Below are 26,321 nucleotides of genomic sequence, written 5' to 3' on the forward strand. Positions count from 1 at the left end.
TGTTTTTTTGCTGGGCATGGTGGCACACACCTATAATCCCAGCATTTGGGAGGTTGAAACAGAAGGATTTCAGGTTGGAGGCCAGCCTCAGCAATTTAGGAAGACTCTGTTTTAAAATAAAAAATAAAATACAGGTGGTACACACCTATAATACCAGAACTGGAAGGCTGAGAAGAGTATCTCAGGTTTGTGACAAGCCTCAAGCAACCTAGCAACACTGTTTCAAAACAAAAAATTAAAAGGACTAGGGGTGCCAGGTGTGGTTTCATATGCTTGTAATCCCAGCATTTGGGAGGCTGAGACAAGAGGATCTCGGTTCACGGACAGCCTCAGCTACTACTTAGTGAGGCCCTTTACAACTCAGTGAGACACTGTTTCAAAATAAAGAATAAAGCCGGGGTAGCACATGCTTATAATCCCAGTACTTGGAGATTGAGGCAAGAGGTTCGCCCAGGTTCAAAGCCAGCCTCAAATGAGTAAATTAAAATCCATTTAAAGTCAGGAGTGGTGGCACATGCTTGTAATCCCAGAGTTTGGGAGGCTGAGACAGGAGGTTCCCACAAGTTCAAAGCCAGCCTCAGCTACTTAGTGAAGGTCTCAGCAATTTAGTGAGACACTGTTTCCAAATAAAGTATAAAATAGGTCTGGGAGTATAACCTAGAGGTAGAAAAACCCCTGGGTTCACCCCCAGTACACCAAAAAAAAAAAAAAAAAATCATTTAAGAGAAACCTGATCAAATAAAAAGCTAAAAATCCAATGGTGATATTAGGAAGAAAGATTTTTAGAATGACTTCACATTGAGATGAAGTAACATACATGCTGCAAATACCCAGGTTCAAGACAGCCTAAGGGATTTTATTATTCTTTGGTATAACACATTGAGTAACTAAGTTCTGAACCATAATGTCTTATCATAATGTCTTAATGTCACTATCTCTTAATGAGTGGATAGAAATGCAGAATTATGCCGGGCATTGTGGCCCACACTTGTAATCCCAGCATTTGGGAGGCTGAGACCGGAGGATCGCAGATCACGGACAGCCTCAGCTACTTAGTGAGGCCCTCTGCAACTCAGTGAGACCCGGTTTCAAAAAAAACAAAGAATAAAAAATTGATTGGACAGGGGGTGTAGCTTGAAGGTCAAATGCCCCTGGGTTCCATCCCCAGACCCGCCAAAAAAAAAAAAAAAAAAAAAAGCAGAATTATAAATACCAAAAACAACTGTCTCCCCACAAATACATAATTGTTTAATGACAGAAAAATAAATAGAGGAAGCCGGGCATGGTGGCGCACGCTTGTAATCCCAGCATTTGGGAGGCTGAGACAAGAGGATCGCGGTTCGTGGACAGCCTCAGCTACTTAGTGAGGCCCTCTGCAACTCAATGAGACCCTGTTTCAAAATAAAGAATAAAAAATTGGGCAGGGGGTGTAACTCGGAGGTCAAATGCCCCTGGGTTTCATCCCCAGAAACGCCACCAAAAAAAAAAAAAAAAAAAAAATAGAACCAGGATCTTCTGCTACTCCTGTATAGTATTTCCTATCCAGTCTTCAAGTATTTTGCAGATAAAGATCTAGAATGCCACAATCAAAATGTTACCCTCCATATGAAAGTATTCTAAACCTAAAAAAATTACCAAATCACTAATGTCCATAAGAAATAAGAATTTCTTGGGGAGGGGTAAACTAAGAATAGACCCAGGGACATTCTATCTGTAATCTACACCTCCACACCATTTATTTATTTTTTATTTAATTTATTTATTTTGTGGTACTAGGGATTGAATTCAGTGGCACTCTACCTCCAAACTACAACCCTATCCCTATTTTTTTTAGTCTTTACTTTGAAACAGGGTCTAAATTTCAGAGGGCTACTTAGCTGGGGATGGCCATGAAACGTGATCCTCCTGTCTAAGCCTCCCAAGTACTGGGATTACAAGCATGTACCACCACATCTTGCTTTATTTTTTTATCCTTTTTTTTTCTTCATGAAACACAGTCTAAGTTACTGAGGGCCTTGCTAAATTGCTGAAGCTGGCCTCAAACCTATAGATCCTCTTATCTCAGCCTCCTAAGTACCAGTATCACAGGCATGTACCACCACACCTGGCTAATTAAGAACTTTTAATAATTCTTTCAATATAATTAATATAAAGTCAGCTATGATAAAACTGACTGGCTAGCTTGTAACCAGAACAAGGCACTACCATCAGTAAAGGATGATTAGTAACAGGATAAGATAGAGAATATAATGGTCCCTTCATGTCAAAGCATCTTTTCCAATAGCCTGCATTTGTAATTACATGGGATATTACATTCAAGAAGCAAATAAAAAGCAGAACAATAAAAAATGCAAACTATGTATTAAAATTTTCATTTTTATTGCCAGGTGTAAATTTCATTTTTATCCCTTTCCTTTCTTTTTTTTTTTTTTTGTGGTACCAGGGATGGAACTATGAGGCATTCTACCTCTGAGTTTGAAACAGGATCTCACTAGGATGGGGAGCGTCACACTAAATTGCTGAGGCTGGCTGCCAAAGTACAATGCTCCTCCTGTTTCAGCCTCCCAAGTACTGGGATTACAAGTGTGGACCACCACAGCTAGCATCATGTGTCAGTATTTATGTTTAAAAAAATCACAATTTTATCTCTTGAAGAAACGATTTTGTAAAATCCATGTTTTAGTTTTACACCGAATATTTGTACTTAAATTGAATGTTTTAATTTTTTTTTATGTGTGTGCCATTACACCCAGCCTTGTTTTAAAATTTTAACTAAAGCTGGGTGTGGTGGCACATGCTTGTAATCCCCGCCCATGGGAAAGCTGAGACAGGAGGATCACGCAGGTTCAAAGCCAGCCTTCTCTAGCTTAAGAGACCCTATTTTCAAATAAATACAAAAAATAGGTCTGGAGCTGGGCGTGGTGGCGCACGCTTGTAATCCCAGCGCTTGGGAGGCTGAGACAGGAGGATCGCACGGGTTCGAAGCCAGCCTCAGCTACTTAGTGAGGCTCTCAGCAACTTAGTGAGACCCTGTTTTCAAATAAAATATAAAATGGGTCTGGAAGTGTAGCCCGGAGGTAGAAAGCCCATGGGTTCCACCCCCAGTACCACAATAAAAAAAAAAAAAAAAGGTCTGGGAGTATAGCCCGGAGGCAGAAAGCTCCTGGGTTCCATCACTGGTACCACCAAAAAAAAAAAAAAAAAAAAAAAATTAAAATTTAGCTAAGAGTCAGGTCTGGTGGCACACCTACAATCCCAATACCTGGGAGGCTTGAACAGGCTTTGAACATGTTCAAAGCCAACCTAAACAGCTTTGTGAGATCCTATTTCAAAATAAAAAATGATATAGGATTGGAGGTGTAGCTCAAAGGTAGAATGCACCTGAGTTCAATCCTCAGTACAAAAATAAATTCCTTTCTTCCTGCCTCCTTACTTCCTCCCTTCTTTTTCTCCTTCCTTTCTTTTTTCCTATTTAAAAAGAATTGAGGAGCCAGGCATGGTGGTGCATGCTTATAATCCCAGCATTTGGGAGGCTGAGACAGAAAGATTGTGGTTCAAGGACAGCCTCAGCTACTACTTAGTAAGGCCCTTTGCAACTCAGTGAGACCCTGTTTCAAATAAAGAAAAAAATAATAGGGTTGGGGGTGTAGCTCAGAGGAAAATGGCTCTCGGTTCCAACCCCAGTACCACCAAAAAAAAAAAAAAAAAAAAAAAAAATTGAGGAGGACTTAAAGAGATCTCAGCAACCTAGTGGGACCTGTTGCCAAATAATAAAATCAGTATGGGGGTACAGCTTAGAGGTATAATGTCTGTGGGTGCAATCTCCAAAATAAAAAAATAAAAATAAAAGAACTGAGGAAGCCAGGGCATAGTGCATGCCTGTAATTCCAGTACTTGGGAGGCTAAAACAGGAGGATCATAGTTCATGGCCAGCCTCAGTAACTTGTAAAGCCCCCTGCAACTTAGACCCTATTTCAAACTAAAGAATAAAAAAAATGGGCTGGGGATGAAGCTCAGAGGTAAAACACCCTGGGTTCAATCCCTAGTAAAACAAACTCTCACTCTCTCTCTCCCTCTCCCTCCCCTTCTCTCTCCCCCTCTCCCTCCCCCTCTCTCTCCCTCCCTCTCTCCCTCTCCCTCTCCCTCCCTCTCTCCCTCCCCCTCCCTCTCCCTGTCTCTTCCTCTCTCCCTCTCTTCCTCTCCCTCTCTCTCTCCCTCTCCCTCCCCCCTCCTCTTCCCCCTCCCCCTCCTCTTCCCCCTCCCCCTCCCTCCCTCTCCCTCTCCCTCTCCCTCTCTCTCTACCTGGAGGTATGGTTCTGAGGTAGAATATCCCTAGGATCAAATTCCAGCACCAAAATAAATTAAGTGAATAAATAAAGCTGTGGTTATTGCTAGGTGTAACACCCCTGGGTTTAATTAGCTGGGCCAGGTGGCACATGCTTGTAATCCCAGTACTTTTTTTTTTTTTTTTGGGGGGGGGTACTAAGGATGGAACCCAGGGGCCTTCTACCTCCCAGCTACACTCCCAGACCTATTTTATATTTTTTATTTGGAAACAGGGTCTCTTAAGCCAGCACGGCTGGCTTTGAACCTGCTCGATCCTCCTGTCTCTGCCTCCCAAGCATGGGGATTACAAGCATGTGCCACCATGCCCAGCTTATATCCTGTTTTAAAATAAAAAATAAAAAGGGGCTGGGGGTGCATCTTGGAGGTAGAATACGCCTGGCTTCAAAAAATTTAGAAATGTTATTCTTTTCAACCCTGAAACTATTTTTGATTAAGCAATCTTATTTGAAATACATGTTTCTAGGAGAAGTACTGTAGCCTCTTTATTAATGCTTTCTTAAAACTAGTCATCTGAGCAGGGTGTGGTGGTGTACACTTGTAGTCCCAGTGCTTGGGAAGCTGAGACTGGAGGATCCAACAGGTTAGAATAAAAGCCAGCCTCGGCTACTGAGTGAGGCTCTCAGCCACTTAGTGAGACTTTGTTTCCAAATAAAGTATAAAATAGGTCTGGGAGTATATAGCCCAGAAATGCCCGAGTTCCACCCCCAGTAACACACACACACACACACACACACACACACACACACACACACACACACACAAAACTAGTCATCTGATAGTGGTGGTGGGGTACTGGGGATGAAAGCCAAGGTCATTCTACCTCCAAGTTATACCCCCAGCCCTATTTTTTTATTCTTTATTTTGAAACAGGGTCTCACTAAATTGGAAGGGCCTAAGTAGCTGTGGTTGTCAGAGAACCTAGATCCTCCTGTCTCAGCCTCCCAAATGCTGGGATTAGCTGAGCGTGGTGGCGCACTTTTATAATCCCAGCATTCGGGCTGGGCGTGGTGGTGCATGCTTGTAATCCCCGTGCTTGGGAGGCTGAGACAGGAGGATCTCCCAGTTCGAAGCCAGCCTCAGCTACTTAGTGAGGCTCTCAGCAACCTAGTGAGACCCTGTTTCCATATAAAATAAAATTTGAAGAAAAAAAAAAAAAGGCTGGGAGTATAGCCCAGAGGTAGAAAGCCTCTGGGTTCCACCCCCAGTACCACCAAAATCATCATCATCATCATCATCATCATCATCATCATCCCAACATTCGGGAGGTGGAGACTGGAGAATTGTAGTTTGTGGACAGCCTCAGCTGTCAGTGAGGCCCTTCCCAATTTAGTGAGACTCTGTTTCAAAATAAAGAATAAAAAAACAGGACCAGGTGTGTAGCTCAGAGGTAGAATGGCCCTGGGTTCCATTACCAGTACCACAAAAACAAAAACAAAATGCTGGGATTACAAGTGTGTGCCACCATGCCCGGCTCATCTGATAGTTTTCACCCATAACTAAGAAAGCAAGGATGTTTTAGGTTAAGAGAGAGAATAGCTGCTTTAAAAAGTGTATCAGTCCAATACTTGAGATAAGAGAATCACAAGTTCGAAGCCAACCTCAACAGTGAGCCCTAATGAACCTTAGTGAGGCTCTCAGCAACTTAGTGAGACCCTGTTTCCAAATAAAATATAAAATAGATCTGGGGTTATAGCTCAGAGGTATAAGGCTTCTAGGTTCCATCCTCAGTACAACAACAACAACAACAACAAAAAGTTGGGGAAAGTGATGAGGTGTGGTTGCATATGCCTATAATCCCAGCTACTCATGAGACTAATGCAGGAGGATTAAAAATTTAAAGACCACACTGAGAAACTTAGCAAGACCCTATCTCAAAATTTTTAGTGGCAGAGCAGCCCTGAGTTTAATCCTAATACTGAAAAGAAAAAAAACCCTAGATTTTTAGATTATCTTCTGCATTATTTTAGATCTCTACTGCTATTTGCAAAGGGGGGAGGGCACAACTAGAGACTGAAACCAAGCACATTCTACTTTTGAGCTACAGCCCAATTCTATTTTTATTTTTATTACTTTTTCATTTTTATTTACTTTTTTTGCACTACTGGGGATGGAACCCAAGGGCTTTCTACCTCCAAGCTACACCCCCAGTACTATTCTTTATTCTTTATTTTGAAACAGGGTCTCACTGAGTTGCAAAGGGCCTCACTAAATAGTTGAGGCTGTCTGTGAACCACTATCCTCCTGTCTCAGCCTCCCACATGCTGGGATTACAAGCATGTGCCACCACGCCCAGCTTTTATTTTTATTTTGAAATAGGGCCTTACTAAATTGCTGAGGTTGGCCTCAAACTAGGGATTCTCCTATCTCAGCCACCCAAGTACTGGGATTATGGGAGTGAACCACTATGCCTGGCTAATCTACTGATAATTCTTTTAGCTCAAGTATAGGAAGAAAATTAAAACCCCCACAAAGATATGTAGTTGTAAAAAAGGTGAGTATTTTAATAATATTTTTAGATAATTGTGGATATTCTTCCTTGATACTACACCAAAACTCAACTACTGGTAGTTTCCTGAAGATCTATGGCAAAGGGCAATCTAAAATTTTTATCAATGAGCTTTTCATACTGACCCATTAAAATTCATTGTTCTAGGTAGTAGACAGTCTCTAAAATGGGCCAAAATTATTCCTTGCTATGGGTTAGATAAATGTCCCCCAAAGGCCAACATGTTAAACACCTGTCCAGCCCACAGCACTAACGGGGAGGTGATGGATCCTTTGAGAGGTGCGATCTTAGAAAGAGAAGTTAGACCATTGAATGGTATGCCCATGAAGAGGATTGTGGGACTCCACTCTATTCCTTTCTTTTTGTTTCCTGACTACCACTGGATAAGCAGGATATTCTGCCATGAACTCCCTCCATGATATTCTGCTTTGCCACAAGGCCAAATGCCTAGGGACTGAAATCTCCAAAACTGTAATTAAAAAAAAAAAAAAAAAAACCCTCTTTTTTGTTTCTTTGTTTTTGTGGTACTGAGGATTGAACACCAGGGTCATTCTAACTCTAGAGATATAACTCCAGTCCTATTTTATTTCTGTTTTGTTGTGTTTTTTTTTTTTTTTTTTGTGGTACTGGGGAATAATGAACCTAGGGGGGCATTCTATCTCTGAACTACACATACCCAGCCTTGTTTTATTTTTATTTTAAAACAGGGTCTTGCTATGTTGCTGAGAATCTCACTACTTGATAAGTCTGTCTTCAAACCTGCAATCCTCATGCCTGGACCTCCCAAGTACTGGGATTACAGACATGTACCACTACACCCAACTATATTATTTACTTTTGTGGTACCAGGGATTGAAACAAGAGACATTCTACTATCAAGTTACACCCCCAGCCTGATTTTCTTATTTGAAAACAGGGTCTTAATAAATTGTTAAGTTTCTCTACTTACTGAAGCTGTCCTCAAACCTGCAATCCACCTGTCTCAGCTTCTAAAGTACTGACATTATAAGCGTGTGCCACCACATCCAGTGTTATTTTTATTTTTTAAACAGAGTCCAAGTTGCAGAGGACCTAAGTTGCTAAGGCTGAGCTTGAATTTGTGATTTTCCTCTCTCAGAGAGGTTTGCAATCATGTACCACCATGCCCAGCTTATTTTTAATTTTATTATTTTTGTATTATGTATTTATTTGTGATAATTGGGCATTCTACTTCCAAGCTACACCACCAGCCCTATTTTTTATTCTTTATTTTGAAACAAGTCTCACTAAATTTCAGAGGGCTTTGCTAAGTACCCAAGGCTAGCCACAAACCTGTGATCCTCTGTCTCAGCCTCCCAGGTACTGGGATTACGAGCATGTGCCACAATGTCCAGCTTTATTTTTTATTTTGAAACCAGGTCTCACTAGGTTTCTGAATCTCACTAAGTTAATGAGGAGGTCCTTGAACCTACAATCCTCCTGTGTCAGCCTCTCAACCTCTTCCTCTTTTTAAACTAATTACCTCAAGTATTTTTTATAGTAACACAAACTTAACCAACAAATTTCTATCTCCCATTGTTTGTAACCTATGTGTGAATATCCTGAGTATGAGTAGTATCAAATACAATGTGGCAGGTGATTTGATAAAATGTAATTTCCAAACCAGGGTGTGGTGGTACATGCTTGTAATCCCAGCATTTGGGAGGCTGAGACAGAAATAATCACAGTTTGGCTGGGCATGGTGGTGCACGCTTGAAATCCCATCGCTTGGGAGGCTGAAACAGGAGAATCGCACAGGTTCAAAGCCAGCCTCAGCTACTTAGTGAGGCTCTCAGCAATTAGTGAGACCCTGTTTCCAAATAGAATATAAAATAGGTCTGGGAGTATAGGCTGGAAGTAGAAAGCCTCTGGGTTCCACCCCCAGGACCATCAAAATAAACAAATAAATAGACTGAAAGATAGGGCTGGAGGTATAGTTTGGAGGTGCAATGCCCCCTGGGTTCCATCCCCAGATCTGAAAAAAAAAAAAAAAAAAGTGTGTGGACAGCCACAGCTACTTAGTGAGGCCCTTTGCAACTCAGCGAGACCCTGTTTCAAAATAAATAAAGCTGGGCATGGTGGTGCACGCTTAAAATCCCCGCACTTGGGAGGCAGAGACAGGAGGACTGCGCAGGTTTGAAGCCAGCCTTGCTGGCTTAAGAGACCCTGTTTCCAAATAAAAATATAAAAATAGGTCTGGGAGTGTAGCCCAGAGGTAAAAGGGTTTCCAGGAACCCCAGTACCACCAAAAAAAAAAAAAAAAAAAAAGGAGAATAAAATTAGGGCAAGGGGTGTAGCTCAGTGGTTGAATGCCCCTGGATTACACACACACACACACACACACACACACACACACACACTAAAAACACACCAGGAATGGTGACACACAAGCTTGTAATCCCAGCATTTGAGAGGCTGAGACTAGAGGATCGCAATTCGCGGACAACCTCAGCTACTTAGTGAGGTCCTCCGCAACTCAGTGAGACCGTTTAAAAATAAAGAATAAAAAAATAGGAAAGGGGGTGTAGCTTGGAGGTTGAATGCCCCTGGGTTCCATCCCCAGAACCACAATAAATAAATAAATAAATAAATAAATAAATAAATAAATAAATAGGCTGGGGGTATTGCTTGAAGGTAGAATGCCCCCTGGGTTCCATCTCCAGTACTGATAGATAGATAGATAGATAGATAGATAGATAGATAGATAGATAGATGGGATATGATATCCAAGTGCTGGATTCAGCACTTGGGAGGCGGAGACAGGAGGATCGGGATTCGCAGACAGCCTCAGCTACTTACTGAGGCCGTTTGCAACTCAGTGGGACCCTGTTTCAAACCAAAGAATAAAAAATTAAAAAAAAACAGTGCTGAGGGTGTAGCCCGGAGGCAGAATGCCCCTGGGTTCCATCCCCAGTACCCCCCAAAAATAAATAAAATGTCATTTACAAAATTACATTACAAACGGAAAGTGGCTTCCAGCTTAGCCCTCTCTTGCTTTCTCATTTGCTGTGTAAGAAAGTCATAACACTAATAAATAGCTCTGAAGGAGATCCTCTCTTGCACTCAAACTTTGAGATGACTATAATTCTGGATGACACCCTGACTGCACTCTCTTGAGGAACTCTAACCAAAGACATCCACTAAGCTACACTTGGATTCCTGAACCAAAGAAATTGTGAGGTCACAAAGGTTTATTTCCAGCGCCTTAATTCTGTCTCCATCTGTTACACAGCAATAAATACCTAATACAATCCATCTTATACTATGAATAGATCTTTTAACCAATGTACAATTTGGTAATATCATATACTGCTCACTTAATAAATAATATTTAGCCGGGTGAGATGGCACATGCTTGTAATCCCAGCATTTGGGAGGCTGAGACAGGAGGATCACAGTTCGCAGACAGCCTCAGCAACTCAGTGAGGCCCTGTTTCTGAATAAAGAATAAAAAATAGGGCTGGGGAACCACAGCTGGGGTGAGCGGGAGGACCCCATCAGGAGCCAGGGAGGTGGCCAGGGCTCAGGGCCGCCACCTCTAGGGGGTTTGCATACATCCTAGACCAGTTGCCACTATGTCGCTCAAGCTGGCCTCAAAGTAATCAGTCTTGCTTCAGCCTCTTGAGTATCTAGGATTAGAGGTATGTTGTGACATGCCTGGCTTTTGTCAATATTTTTAACAGCAATTTTGTTAGATGTGTATTGATATCTCAATGGGATTTTAATATGCCTTTAACTAAAGCAAACATGTCAACTGTCTTTACATGTGTCCATTTGCCATGCATTCTCTTTGGTAAGGTAATCTAGCCAAGCCTTTTGCCTGATTTTTTAGTTATCTGATTACTTACGTTGAGATTTGTGCCTTTTTTGGTGGTACTAGGGGTAGAACCCAGAGGCTTTCTACCTCCGGGCTACACTCCCAGACCTATCTTATATTTTATTTGGAAACAGGGTCTCACTAAGTTGCCGAGAGCCTCACTAAGCAGTTGAGGCTGGCTTCGAACCTGTGCGATCCTCCTGTCTCAGCCTCCCAAGCTTGGGGATTACAAGCGTGCGCCACCACGCCCGGCTTTCCGTTGAGATTTGAAGGTTCTTTATATATTCTGGTTAAAATTGTATGCCAGATACATGTTCTGCAAATGTTTTCTCCATTTTGTAGTTTATCTTTTCACTATCATGACAGTGTCTTTCAGAAAGCAAATGTTTTGACTTTTTGTGGTACTGGGATTGAACCCAGACACAGTCTACTTCTGAGCTACACCACCAGCTCTACTATATTTTTAGTTTGAAACAAAGTCTTCCTAAGTTGCTGAGGCTGGCCTTGAATCTGTGATCTTTCTATCTCAGCCTCCCAAGTACTGAGATTACAGGTGTGCACCACCATGCTCAGCAAATGTTTTGATTTTGATGAAGACTGGTTTATCAGTTTTTTTTTTTATGTGTTTTTAGGTATTATGTCTGAAGAACTTTTTGCCTAATTCCAAGTTGACAAGATTTTCTATTTCTAGAAATGTTCTTGTAAAGTATGTAAAGTTATCCCCCCCCCTCCCACCAGGGGCATTCTCCTCCAAGCTACACCCTAGTCATATTTTTTTTATTCTTTTTTCTTTTTTGGTGGTGGTACTGAAGTTCCTGGAAACCGTTCTACCTCCAGGCTACACTCCCAGACCTATTTTTATATTTTTTTTATTTGTTTGTGTGTTTTTTTTGGTGGAACCCAGAGGGCTTTCTACCTCCAGGCTATACTCCCAGACCTTTTTCATATTTTATTTGGAAACAGGGTCTCACTAAGTTGCTGAGAGCCTCACTAAGTAACTGAGGCTGGCTTCAAACCCGTGCGATCCTCCTGTCTCAGCCTCCCAAGCACAGGGATTACAAGCGTGTACCACCACGCCTGGCTATACTTTTTTATTTGGAAACAGGGTGTCTTAAGCCAGCATGGCTGGCTTTGAACCTGCAGGATCCTCTTATCTCCACCTCCCAAGCACGGGGATTACAAGCATGCGCCACCATGCCCGACTTTATTCTTAAATGAAACAGGGTCTCATTAAGTTAAAGAGGGCCTCACTAAGTAGCTGAGGCTGGCCACAAACCTGTGATCCTCCTGTCTCAGCCTCCCAAGTACTGGGATTGCAAATGTACGCCACCACGCCCAGCTACAAATTATAGTTTTACATTTACATCTGTGATTCATTTTGAGGTAACTGTATAAGGTGTGAAATCTTTTTGTTTGTTTGTTTGTTTTTTGTGGTACTGGGGGTGGAACCCACAGGCTTTTCTACCTCTGGGCTATACTCCCAGACCTATTTTTATACTTTATTTGGAAACAGGGTCTAAGTTGCTGAGAGCTTCGAACCTGTGTGATCCTCCTGTCTCAGCCTCCCAAGCACTGGGATTACAAGCGTATGCCACCACGCCCGGCTAGGTGTGAAGTTTAGATGAACCTTTACTTTTTTGCATATGATGCCCAATTTATACGTCACCATTTATTGAAAAACTGGTTTTTCTTTTTTTTTTTTTTTTGCAGGTCTAGGGGTAGAACCCACGGGCATTTGACCTCCAAGTTATACCCCCTACCCTATTTTTTATTCTTTATTTTGAAACAGGGTCTCATGCCGGGCGTGGTGGCGCATGCTTGTAATCCCAGCATTCGGGAGGCTGAGACCAGAGGATCGCGGTTCATGGACAGCCTCAGCTACTTAGTGAGGCCTTCTGCAACTCAGTGAGACCTTGTTTCAAAATAAAGAATAAAAAAATAGGGCAGGGGGTATAGCTCAGAGGTCGAGTGACCTTGGGTTTCATGCCCAATCCCGCAAAAAAAAAAAAAAAGAAAAAAAGAAACAGGGTCTCACTAAGTTGCAGAGGGCCTCACTCAGTAGCTGAGGCCATCAGCGAATCCCAATCCTCCTGTCTCCGCCTCCCAAGTGCTGGGATTACAAACAAGTACCACCATACCCAGATGGTTTTTCTTTATTGAATTGCTTTGCACCTTTGTCAAAATCAATTGGCTACATTTGTTTAAATCTATTTTGAGCTCTGTTCCACTGATTTATGTATCTTTTCCTTTGCCAATACCACACTTTCTTAATGTAGCTTTACAGTAATGACTTATACTTAGGCAGTATAATTTCCTCCAAGTTTATTTATTTTCCATAATGGTTTTACCTATTCTAGTTCTTTTGCCTTTCCATATAAAGTTCAGAGTCAGCTTGTCTATACAAAAAATCCTGCTGGGCCGGGCATGGTGGTGCACCATTGTAATCTCCAAGCTTGAGAGGCTGAGACAGGAGGATCACAGGATCAAAGCCAGCCTCAGCTGGCTTAAGAGACCCTGTTTCCAAATAAAATATAAAATAGGTCTGGGATGTAGCCCAGAGGTAGAAGGGTTGGGTTCCATCCCCAGTACCACCAAAAAAAAAAAAAAAAAAAAAAAAATCTTGCTGGTACTTTGATTGAAACTGCATTAAACCCAATGACCAGTTGGAGAAGAACTGCTATTTTTACTTTGAGTCTTTCAATCCATAAACATGCTATTTTATCTACTTATTTAGATATTTGATTCATTAGTGGTTTGTAGTTTTTACTATACCTATTTTGTTACATTTATACTTAGTATTTAAGATTTTTGGAACCACTATAAATCTGGTATTTTAAATTTTGGTTTTAAATTATGATAATATACAGAAGTACAGTTGAAATTTGTGTATTGCTCTTATATCCTGTGGCCGTAGTAAACTCATTTATAAGTTTCAGGGTGCTTTTGTATTATTGCTTTTTTGTATTCTTTGGATTTTTCTAAGGAAATAATTATGTCATTTGCAAATAAAGACAAGCTGTATTCATTTATTTCTAAAAAAATAAAATAAGTTTGGGGGCCAGGTAGTGTAGCACAGGCCTATAATCCCAGTATTTGGGAGGCTGAGACAGGAGGATCACAGGTTCAAGGACAGCCTCAGCAAGTAGCAAGACTCATCAACCAAGTGGGACCCTATTTAAAAAAAAAAAAAAAAGGGCCCAGGGGTGTAGCTCAGAGATAGAATGCTCCTGGGTTCAATCCCAGTGTAACACACACACAAACACACACACACACACACACACACACACACACACACACAGTTTTGACCTTGAAGACTCCTGAACAATATCAAGTATGAGACCACAATTTAAGAACTATGTTTGAGCCAGGTGTGGTGACCCACGCTTGTAATCCCAGCATTAGTGTTGAGACAGGAGGATCGTGGTTCTAGGACAGCCTCAGCTACTTAGTGAGGCCCTTTGCAGCTCAATGAGACCATTTCAAAACAAAAAATAGGAAATAGGGCTGGGTAGCCGGGCGTGGTGGGGCACACTTGTAATCCCAGCATTCAGGAGGCTGAGACTGGAGGATTGGTTCATGGACAGCCTCAGCTACTTAGTGAGGCCCTCTGCAACTTAATGAGACCCTGTTTCAAAATAAAGAATAAAAAATAGGGCAGGGGGTGTAGCTTGGAGGTCAAATGCCCCTAGGTTCCATCCCCAAACCTACAAAGAAAGGAAGGAAGGAAGGAAGGAAGGAAGGGGGCTGGGAGTGTAGCTCAAAGGTAATATGCCCCTGAATCCCATCCCCAGTACTGAAAAGAAAAAAAAAAAAAATATATATATATATATATTACGTTTTAGCTAGTCAGGGTGTCACAAGCTTGCAATCCTAGTACTTGGGAAGCTGAGACAAAGAATCGCAAGAAAGCCGGGTGTGGTGGCAGAGCCTGGTGGCGCATGTTTGTAATCCCAGCATTCCGGAGGCTGAGACTGGAGGATTCTGGTTTTTGGACAGCCTCAGCTACTTAGTGAGGCCCTCTGCAACTCAGTGAGACCCGGCTTCAAAATAAAGAATAAAAAAAATAGGGCAGGAGGTATAGCTTGGAGGTCGAATGCCCCTGGGTTCCATCCCCAGACCTGCAAAACAAAACAAAACAAAACAAAACAAAACAAAACAAAAAAAAAGAATCGCAAGAATCACAAGTTCGAGGACAGCCTTAGCAACACAGTGAGACTTAGCAATCTAGCAAGACCATTTGTATTTGTATAGTTTGGAGAAAGAATGTCCCTGGGTTCAATTGTCAGTACCACACATACACAAAAACAAAAACAAAAATTATGTTCTAAATCAGTACTATGCTAAGAAGAAAACAGTTCTCCAAAGATTCTTATCAAGTTATAATATGGTCTAATAATGAAAGGTAAAGACTGACTTCCTAAGTCATTCTCTTCTACCTCACTGTATGCCAATTTAGAGATAAAAAATAAGTTTGGTTTCTCAGTTCAATACCAAGGTAGCAAAGAATTCACTTCCTATAGTCTTACTGCTCAAAGATTCTTATTCCTCACAATAAAAAGATAAAGCTTCTAAGAGTATTACTCTTTAGCTCCAAAATCAATTAATAGCATTTATATGAAAAAATATGAACAGTACTTTATTACCTCTGGTAATATCAACAGCACAGTGACTGCATAGTTCAGAAAGAATTATTACACTATTTAGGCTTTATTGTTTCCCTCTCCATTTATTTGTTTTTATTGTGGTACTGGGATCAAACTCAGAGGCATTCTACCTCTAAGCTACATCCCCAGCCCAATTTTATTTCTTATTTGGAAACAGGGCCTTTCTAAGTTGATGAGAACTTTACCAAGTTGTTGAGGCTGTCCTTGAAACCTCAATCCTATTTCACCCTCCCAAGTACTGGGATTACAGACAAACAGCACAACATCTGGCTTCTTGATCTAGAAACAGAATCGGCACCCTCTGTCTCCAGTGAATCAACCAAAAGCAAAAAACAAGGAGAAAAAGGGTTCATTCTGTATTGAACATGCACAGACCTTTTCCTTATTATTCCATACACAATACAACTATTCACAAAGTATTTACACTGTATGGGGTATTACAAGTAATCTAGTGATAACTTAAATAATAATTAATAGTATCAGTATTATTAATATTGTTGATACTATTATTAATTATTCTTTGATAGCACAAAGAATTATTTTCAAACACTAAGCCATTTTACAGCAGAGACTTGAACATTCACAGATTTTGGTATGCATAACAGGGGGAAATTATGAGGGTGAGGGTCCTGCAATGAATATCTTGTAGATATCATGGGATAAATGTATATTATTTTATTTCTTGATACCATAAACTCCAAAGATACCAAGTTAAAGACCTATCTTATAGAAACACTCAGGAAGGTGCTTTTTCACTTTTTTCTTTGGGGGGGGTAGGGAATACTGGGGACTGAACCCAAGGATATTCTACCTAAGCTATACTCCCAACCTTTTTGATTTTGTATTTTGAAACAGGGTCTTGCTGAGTTTTTGAGGTTGGCCTTGAACCTACAATCCTTCTGTCTCAGCCTCCCAAGTACTGGAATTAAAGACAGATACCACCATATCCAGCTCTAAAGTGCTTTTTCAAAACAAAAGATATAAAGAATTCAAGCATTTGGGAGGCTGAGACAGGAGGCTCACAGTTCAAGGATAGGCTCAGCTACTTAGTGAGGCCCTCTGCAACTCAGTGAGACCCTGTTTCAAAATAAAGAATACAAAATTAGGGCAGGGGGTGTAGCTTGGAGGTCAAATGCCTCTAGGTTCCATCCCCAGACCCCCACACAAAAAGAGATTTTTTTTTTTTTTTTTGTACTGGGGATGGAACCCAGAGGCATTCTACTTCTGAGCCTCACTCCCAGACCTATTTTTAATTCTTTATTTTGAAACAGGGTCTCACTGAATTGCAAAGGGCCTCACTAAGTAGCTGGGTTGACCCAGAACCTGTGATCCTCTTGTCTCAGCCTCCCAAATGCTGGGATTACAAGCATGCACCACCAGGCTTGGCTAAAAGATATGTTTTATATCATTTTTTTCATCCTTTTCTTAAAACATTTCTTCAGCTGGGCATGGTGGCACATGCTTGTAATCCCAGTACTTGGGAGGCTGAGACAGGAGGATTGCAGGTTTGCGGCCAGCCTCTCAGCTAGTGAGGCCCTCAGCAACTTAGGAGACCCTGTTTCAAAATAAAGAATTAAAAATAGGGCTGGGGTTGTAGCTCAGAGGTTGAATCTCCCTGGGTTCAATCCCCAGCACCCCCGCCCCCAAAAAATTCTCTATCCTAGTTTACCTACCAAAAAAACTATGGCAGTCAAATAGGTATTCAGAAAATAAAAAATGTCTCTAATCTAATAATAGATTTGCTCCTATTACATACAAGGCATCAATTCCTTTTACTAATTTTCTTCCTTTTGGCCTTTAAAAACATAAATTATTTAATCTGCTTCGTTTTTTGTGAATTAATTGTGTAACTTTCCAGAGAGTAGTAGAAAAGTACAAGATAAGAACTAACTATACTTGAAGTAGTAATCTCTGAGAAAGCCTTCTTATCTCTTGATTACTTAGTTAAAACCTTAAAGAAAAAGGTTAAATAAGGGAAATGAGTGGACTTACCACCAAACAAAGGTTCTGGTTCCACCAATATCTCCTGCTTTTGAGGAATTGGGGCACGGACTTCTTCTCTATTAAAAAAAAATGGTGGAATGATAGCAAAATCAATTTTCTTATTTGTTTTCTGATCCCTATTTTCTTTTTGTTAACTACTGTGAATGCATTTCAAAATAACAAGTAAAATGAGCACCAGACTTAATGGCTTTTAGGACTCACAGTAATCATGATAAATGTATTCTTGATGATGTCCACATAGATATTAACCTCTCTCTTCCAGTGCTGAGTATCAAACCCAGAGTCTCACATGTTATACAAGTGCTCTACCACTAACTACATCTCCAAGTCCTTCCATAAACAGATTAAATGAAATAAAGTACCACCTAATAGATAGTTTAATGGCTTACAAAGAGTAAAGAACAAACATTTTTGTTTTGGCTACTGTGGAGCACTCCTGCCTGGCCCCTGGTCACAGACTCATCCTGGCCAAGCAGTTCTACCCTGCTTTTAGCCTCCCAGACTTCACATGAAGCCCATACAGTTCTTTGATAAGGGAATATTAAATAATAGATATGACAGTGCTCTAGAGAATTAAAGTATATAAGTACAAAAACATTTTTCCAGAGGCTTTCAACCTTTTTTTTTTCAAAACCAGAAAAGTGATCTAACATTGATAAAATTGCTACTAGTTAACTTAGATAAGGGGTAGCGCCTAGCAATAAACAAACAATTCATACTCGGTGTGTGGTCTGACAGTGGAGACGCTTGCTGAACTGGTACTGGGCTCCTCAGCAATTCCTCCCCCATCCAAAAACATAGTGACTGCCATCTCCAGATTATTGTTGCAGGCTTCAAGCATATGTTTCCCAACACTCTCACTTGCACCTGAAAGAGCAAAAGGAAAGGGGGAAAAAGTTAAAAAGATACCTTCTGGCCAGGCGTGGTGGTGCACACTTGTAATCCCCGTGCTTGGAAGGCGGAGACAGGAGGATCGCGCAGGTTTGAAGCCAGACACGCTGGCTTAAAGGACCCTGTTTCCAAAAAGAAAATAGGTCTGGGAGTGTAGCCCGGAAGTAGAAGGGCTTCCAGGAACTCCAGTACCACCAAAAATAAAATTAAAAAAAAAAAAAAAGATACCTTCTTAGCTGGTGGTACATGCCTATCATCCTACTACTTTGAAGGCTGAGAAAGGAGAATTGCAGGTTTAAGGCTAGCCTCAGCAAATTATCAAGACACTTTCCAAATTAAATAAATACATACATAGTTCTAGGGGTATAGCACATAGGTAGAATGCCTCTGGGTTCAACTTTCAGTACCTCCTCAAAAGAACCTTACTACATTCGCCTTCTATTAAGATATAGAATTCCCAAGCAAATTAATTCTTTCCCTTTCAGAATGAATTTTTATACTTGGTAACTGAACCCAGGGACAGTCCATCTCTAAGCTACCCGCCCAACCTTTTTTATTTTTTATTTTAAAATAGGGTCTCAAAAAGCCGGGCGTGGTGGCACACGCTTGTAATCCCTGCGCTTGGGAGGCTGAGACAGGAGGATCGCACAGGTTTGAAGCCAGCCTCAGCTACTTGGTGAGGCTCTCAGCAACTTAGTGAGACCCTGTTTCCAAATAAAATAGAAAATAGGTCTGGGAGTATAGCCCGGAGGTAGAAAGCCTCTGGGTTCCACCCCCAAGACCACCAAAAAAAAAAAAAAATAGGGTCCCCAAAGCCAGGCATGGTGGCACACACTTATAATCCCAACATTAAGGAGGCTGAGACCGGAAGATCGCGGTTAGTGGACAGCCTCAACTACTCAGTGAAGCCCTTTGTAACTCAGTGAGATCCTGTTTCAAAATAAGGAATAAAAAATAGGGCTGGAGGTATAACTCAGAGGTAGAATGCCCCTGGGTTCCATTCCCAGTACCACAAAAAAAAAAAAAAAAAACTACAACATGTACCAAGAAACAAAAATACTCATCCTTTAAAAAAAAAAAAAACTCCAGTAATGTGGGCTTCTAATCAAAATTTTACTTTAAATAAAATACTACATGTATAAACATGTCCTTATGTATGTCCAGAGTAGCTTCAGTTTATGGAAAAATTGGAAACATAAATGTCTAATAATAGAAAGTACAGTATAGGATCTTTCTGATTTAATACTTAGTGGCTAAAGCACCTCAGGCTCCCATTTGGGATGATTTTTCTTCATTCCTTAGATTCTTCTGTTGGTATAAATGTTCTTCTAAGTTTTTGTCTAAAATTGTCTTTATTTTGCTGTTATTCCTGAAAGGCAGTTTTACTGGGCATTCCATTTCAAAGCTGACAGCTATTTTCTGAGTACACTCAAGACAGCATCCACTGTCCTCTGGCTTCTGTTGCTGCTGCCAGGAAATCAGCTGTCACACCACAGAAAAAGATTTTTATGCAATCTGATGTTTCTTTCAAGCTGCTTTTAAGATTTCTCTGTCTTTGGGCTTCTGAAGTCTCACACTTTGATTTATTAGGACTGCTTTTATTAATCTACATTGGGATTCAATGAATTTCTTCTACCTGAGATTATGTTTTATTCTTTCCTTTTTTGAACCCAGGGCCTTACATCTTCTGTCAATTTGTGTGTGTGTGTGCGCGCGCGCGCGCGTGCGCGCGCGCCACAGCCCTATTTTATTATTATTTTGGGGTGGTACTGGAGATTGAACCCAAGTTGAGAGTCTTTGTAAACTGCTATGGTCGGCCTCAAACCTGCAATCCTCCTGTTTCAGCCTCCTAAGTACAATTACAGACATGCTTGGCTAAGGGATCACTTAAAGTATTCTCTTCACCGGGCATGGTGGCACACGCTTGTAATCCCAACACTTGGGAGGCTGAGACAGGAGTTATCGCACTGCCTCAGCTACTTAATGAGGCTCTCAGCTACTTAGTGAGGCTCTCAGCAATTTAGTGAGATTCTGTTTCCAAATAAAGTATAAAATAGGTCTGGGATAGAAAAGTCCCTGGGTTCCACCCCCAGTACCAAAAAAAAAAAAAAAAAATTCTTTACTTCAAAGGTTTTCCAAAGCCATACAGGAAGCCAGGTGTGGCAGCGCACAGAGACAGGAGGATAGCACAGGTTCAAAACCAGCCTCAGCTACTTAGTGAGGTGTTCTCCAACTTAGTGAAACCCCATTTCCAAATAAAACATAAAATAGGTCTGGGAGTGTAGCCCTGAGGTTGGAGGCAGCTGGGTTCCATCCCCAGTATCATCAACAACAACAAAAAAGGAAATGTATTTATTTTTTAATTTTTTTACTTGTTTATTATTTGGGTGGCATGGGGGGGTGGAACCTAGGGGCTTTTCTACCTCCGGGCTATACTCCCAGACCTATTTTATACTTTATTTGGAAACAGGGTCTCACTAAGTAGCTGAGGCTGACTTTGAACCTGTGCAATCCTCCTGTCTTAGCCTCCCAAATTCTGGGATTAGAAGCGTGTGCCACCATGCCCAGGAAATGTAAACCTGCAACAACCCTTATTAGATATCTATTCAAACAGATATTCCACCCATATTCACATCCCTGTAAAGTTAAAACATCAAAATCTGTTTCATGAAGAAAGGGACTTCCTTTTAGATTACTTGCCTTTGGAAGGCCCTTAGGCCTTATTTTCTGTGCCTTCTAAGACTATAAAAATGAAAACTCAATATAGTGAGACCCTGTTTCAAAATAAAGAATAAAAAATAGAGCCGGGCGTGGTGGCGCACGCTTGTAATCCCAGCATTCAGGAGGCTGAGACATGGAGGATTGCGGTTCGCAGACAGCCTCAGGTACTTAGTGAGGCCCTCTGCAACTCAGTGAGACCCGGTTTCAAAATAAAGAATAAAAAATAGGGCAGAGGGTATAGCTCGGAGGTCAAATGCCCTTTGGGTTCCATCCCCAGACCCGCAAAAAAAAAAAAAAAAAAAGAATAAAAAATAGGGCTGGGAGTGTCACTCGGAAGTAGAATGCCCCTGGATTCCTTCCCCAGTACCAATAAATAAACAAACAAACAAACTCAAAACTATTCAATTTGGGCAGGATGAAGGTTTACATAAAAGCTAATATCTTCATTTCCAACTTCAGTTCCAATCTTAGTCTCTTGCCAGCAGCCTAATAGTACATTGCAAAAGTACTGTTTTTTGGTTTTGTTTGTTTTTGCATTACTGGAGATTGAACCTAGGGGCATTCCACCTCTGAGCTAGGTCCCCAGCCCTATTTTTTTTATTTTTTATTTTGAAACAAGGTCTCACTAAGTTGCAGAAGGCCTAAGTAGCTGAGCCTGGCTGCAAACCTGTGATCCTCCTGTCTCAGCCTCCCAACTACTGGGATTATAAGCATGCACCACCACGTCAGGTCCCGTTCATTTTTCTTTTCTTTTTTTTTTTTTTTTTTTGCAGTACAGGGGATGGAACCTGCCTCCAAGCTATTCTCCTAGCTCTATTTTTATTCTTTATTTTGAAACAGAGTCTCCCTGAGTTGCAAAGGGCCCCACTAATTAGCTGTGGCTGTCTGCGAACTGTGATCCTCCTGTCTCAGCCACCCAAATGCTAGGGATTACAAACATGCACCACACCAAGCCCGGCTTATACTAGGTTCTTAAATGATGGTCATTCTATCTTCCACCATGCTGCTAGCATATGCTCCAAAATACAAGGGTGATTGTATCACCCACTCACCTCCACCTTGGTTTGAAATTCTTCAATGGCTTTCTGACATCTATAGATGAAAAAGTCTTTATGATCTCCAAAGTCCTTTATAATGATTCAGCTTCTCTGGCATTGACTCTCCCCTTCTCCATCCTACACAATTTACTATGTTAAACCAAATTACATGCAGCTAGGCATGGTGACACAAGCTTATAATCCCAGTACTTAGGAACTGAGAAAGGAGGATCACAGGTTCAAGGCCAGGCTCAGCCCTATTTGAAAAGGGCTGGGGATATAACTAGGAAAGTAGACCACCCCTAGATTCATCTCCTGTACTAAAACAATACAAAAACCTAAATTACACACTTACCTTTCCCTCCTCACCTAATTCAGGCATAATGAGAATCCCCAGAAGTGTTAATCTATAAATTTGTGTATTAAACACAATCCTGTGATAATGTTCTAATATATCCATGGGATATACTGATAAAGATAGATGCTGGTTTAATTTCTGGTTCCTCTTTCTTTCTCTCTCTCTTCTTCCCCCACCCCCAGTACTGGGGATGGAACCCGGGCACATTCTACCTCCAAGCTACACCCCCAGCCCTATTTTTTTTTTTTTTTTTTTTTTGCACTTGCAATAGAACCCTGGGGCCTTCTAACTCTGGGATACATTCCCAGACCTATATTTTATTTAGAAACAGGTCTCACTAAGTTGCTGAGAGCCTCACTATGTAGCTGAGGCTGGCTTCGAACCTGCACAATCTTCCTGTCTCAGTCCCCCCAAGTACTGGGATTACATGCATGCACCACCACGCCCTTTTAATTTATTATTATTTTTTTTTTTTTTTTTGTGTGTGTGTGTGTGTGTGTGTGTGGTACTGGGGTTCCTGGAAACCCTTCTACCTCTGGGCTACACTCCCAGACACCTAATTTTTATATTTTTATTTGGAAACAGGGTCTCTTAAGCCAGAGAGGCTGGCTTCGAATCTGCATGATCCTTCTGCCTCTGCCTCAATGCACCACTTTTATTCTTTATTTTGAAACAAAGTCTCACTAAATTGCACAGGGCCTCACTAAATAGCTAAGGCTGGCCACAAACCTGTGATCCTCCTGTCTCAGCCTCCCAAGTACAAGTACAAGCATGCACAACCTTACTCACTTTTGTTTTTGTTTTTTTGTTGTTTTTGTTACTGGGGACTGGACCCAGGGGCATTCTACCTCTGAGCTATACCCCTATCCCTTTTGGTATTTTTTTATTTGAAAAGGATCTCACTATCTTGCTAAATTGCTGAGGATGGCCTCAAACCTGATATTCTCCTGTCTCAGCCTTCCAACTACTGGGATTATCAGTTTATGTAACCATACCCACCAAGAACTGAAATTTCTTAAACACAGGAGTTGATTATCTTGTCCTGGTATCCCTGGCAACTAGCTTCACATTTGTGCTTGTGTATGATCAATGACTAATAAACTCACTTAGCAACATCTCATAGTACTTTAGCTTGCTAGATAATACACAAGGGGACAGGGGGTCAGAACCATTGAAACACTTCTATATATTTTATGTGCATATGTTTGTATTTTAAATTTAATTCATAAGCCAGGCATGGTGGTGCACATTTGTAATCCGAGTACTTGGGAGGCTGAGACAGGAGGATCATAGGTTCAAGACCAGCCTCAGCAATTAAGTGAGACACTGATTCAAAATTAAAAATAAAAATAGGGCTGGAGGGTGTAGCTCAGAGGTAGACTATCCCTGGGTTCAACCCCCATCTCATACCACACACACACACACACACACACACACACACACACACACACAAAGATAATGTATAAAGCAATATAGTTATACTGTGAAAATCACAAACAGCAAATGGGAATCTGGGTAAAATAGACTTAATAAAAAAAAACTTTCAATAACAGCATCAAAAAATTTAAATGGTTATATCTCAATAGAAAGAGAAATAAAAATGGCATGTTCCAAAAATGTCTGTAGATGACAGAGTAGCTGCCACTTTTTCACATAAGCTAACAAAGTCATGTAACTAAGATGTAAAAGAAAAAGAATGAAATGATTCCATGAAACATCAGTGGAAAACTATTATATGCAATAGTGTGTAATTTAATGTTAAATTAATAAATCCCCTCCAAAATCTAATCATTTCACTTAACTCTTTTTATGGTACTAAGATTGAACCCAGGTTCTCTGAGCTTCACTCCTAGCTCTATTTTCTATTTTGAAACAGAGCCTAAGTTTCCCAAACTATGATCCTCCTGACTCAGCTTGCCAAGTCAAATCTCTAGAAAATTTACATGTTTATGTTAGCCAAAAACCTTGTTTTGGTAAAATCTCACATCCATTAAGATGATTAGTATCCAAAGGAAATGAAGAAAGGAAAAAAAAGAAATAACAAATACTGTGAAGGATGTGTGGAGCAATGGAACCTTAGTATACTAATGTTGGAAATATAAAAACGGCAGAGTCACCATGAGTAACAGTGTGACAGTACCTAATAAAAATTAAAAAGGAAATTATCATTTGGCCTAAAATGTTCACTTCTGAGGATTCCCAAAAGAGTTGAAAGCAAAATCTCAAGGAGATTTATGTTTCCATTTTCAAGCACCATTATTCCCAGTAGCTAAAACATGGGATCAACCTAATTATCCACTGACTGAAAAATGGATAAATGTAGTCATTACAATAGAATATTATGCATGTGGCCTTAAAATGGAAGGAAATTCTGACATGCTACAATGTGGATGAAGCTTGAGGCTCTTACACTAAATAAAATAAAGTCATAAATAGACAAACATTCTGAATATGGTAGTGAGATTAGTCAAAGATCATAGAGACAGAAACCAGGGATTAGGGAAGGGAGGAATGAGAAATGGGGAGTTTTGTTTAACTGGCATAGTTTCCATTTTTCCTTCTTTCTTTTTTTTTTTCTTGGTGGTACTGGGGATGGAACCCTTCTACCTCTGAGCTACACTCCCAGACCTATTTTATATTTTATTTGGAAACAGGGTCTCTTAAGCCAGGGGGGCTGTCTTTGAACCTGCCCGATCCTCCAAATAAAATATAAAAAATAGTTGCTGAGAGCCTCCGTAAATAGCTGAAGCTGGCTTTGAACCTGTGTGATCCTATCTCAGCCTTCCGAGCACAGGGATTACAAGCGTGCGCCACCATGCCCAGCTAGAAACTTTCTTAGATTCTTCTCTTCCCCAACTAAGAACATGATATCAAACAATCCACACATCTAACAATTTAACTCTTACTACCTCTTATTGGACCTCTTCTCTCTGGTCATGCTACAAACCTTCAATATAAAACCTTCAGTACGAACCTTCAACAGCTTCTTTCTTTCTTTCTTCCTTTTTTTTTTTTATTTTTGGTGTTATTGCATTCTTCCTCAGAGCTAAATGCCCAACCCCTTTATTTGTTTTGAAACAGGGTCTTGATAGAAATCTCCTTAAATTGCTGTGGCTGTCCTCGAACCTGCAATCCTCTTAGCTCAGCCTCCCAAATACTGGGATTGCAGACATGTGCCACTGTACCCAGCTTCAACATCTCTTTGAAGAATTATTGCACATCCTTGCTCTTAATCATGGTCCCCTTGATACACTTCCTGTACTACAAAATAATGTAATAATGTGATTGGCCAGGCGTAGTGGTGTATATTTGTAATCCCAGTACTTGGGAAACTGAGACAAGAGAATGGCAGGTTTGCAGCCAGCCTTACCAATTCAGTGAGTTCAGTGAAGCTCTTTGCAATTTACTGGGGTTTTTTTTCTTTTTTCTTTTTTTTTTGTGGGTCTGCGGATGGAACCCAGAGGCATTTGAACTCCGAGCTATACCCCCTACCCTATTTTTTCTTTATTTTGAAACAGGGTCTCACTAAGTTGTAGAGGGCCTCACTAAGTAGCTGAGGCTCTCTGTGAAACGCGATCCTCCCAATCTCAGCCTCCAGAATGCTGGGATTACAAACGTGCGACACCACGCCCGGCTTGAGATCCTATTTTAAAGCTAAAAAATAAGCCGGGTGTGGTGGCGCACACTTGTAATTCCAGCATTTGGGAGGCTGAGACCCGATGATCAAGGTTCACAGACAGCCCCAGCTACTTAATGAGGGCCTCCGCAACTTAGTGAGACCCTGTTTCAAAATAAAGAATACAAAATAGGGCAGGGGGTGTAGCTTGGAGGGCAAATAACCCTGGGTTCCACCCCCAGACCTATAAAAAAATAAAAAATTAAAAAATAGGGCTAGAGGTCAGAGGTAGAATGTCCCTGAATTCAAATCTCAGTACCACTAATAATAACAACAAAGAAT

The 26,321-nt window shown here is 40.9% G+C and overlaps 1 protein-coding gene across 2 annotated transcripts in view; it reads right to left on the reverse strand.

Annotated features, from left to right (window-relative positions):
* UBXN7 (UBX domain protein 7) overlaps positions 1 to 26,321 on the reverse strand; it is a gene marked incomplete at both ends in the record, with an annotated part of 54,081 nt that overhangs the window by 22,147 nt on the left and 5,613 nt on the right. For both annotated transcript variants that reach the window (XM_080696050.1, XM_080696049.1), the window contains 2 exons: positions 17,345 to 17,412; positions 18,076 to 18,223. In XM_080696050.1, coding sequence (XP_080552176.1) covers positions 17,345 to 17,412; positions 18,076 to 18,223 — 216 coding nt within the window. The remainder of the gene's footprint in view (positions 1 to 17,344; positions 17,413 to 18,075; positions 18,224 to 26,321) is intronic.

Source organism: Muscardinus avellanarius, assembly GCF_963383645.1.
Source record: "Muscardinus avellanarius genome assembly, chromosome: 5".
NCBI classification, from domain to species: Eukaryota; Metazoa; Chordata; class Mammalia; order Rodentia; family Gliridae; genus Muscardinus; species Muscardinus avellanarius.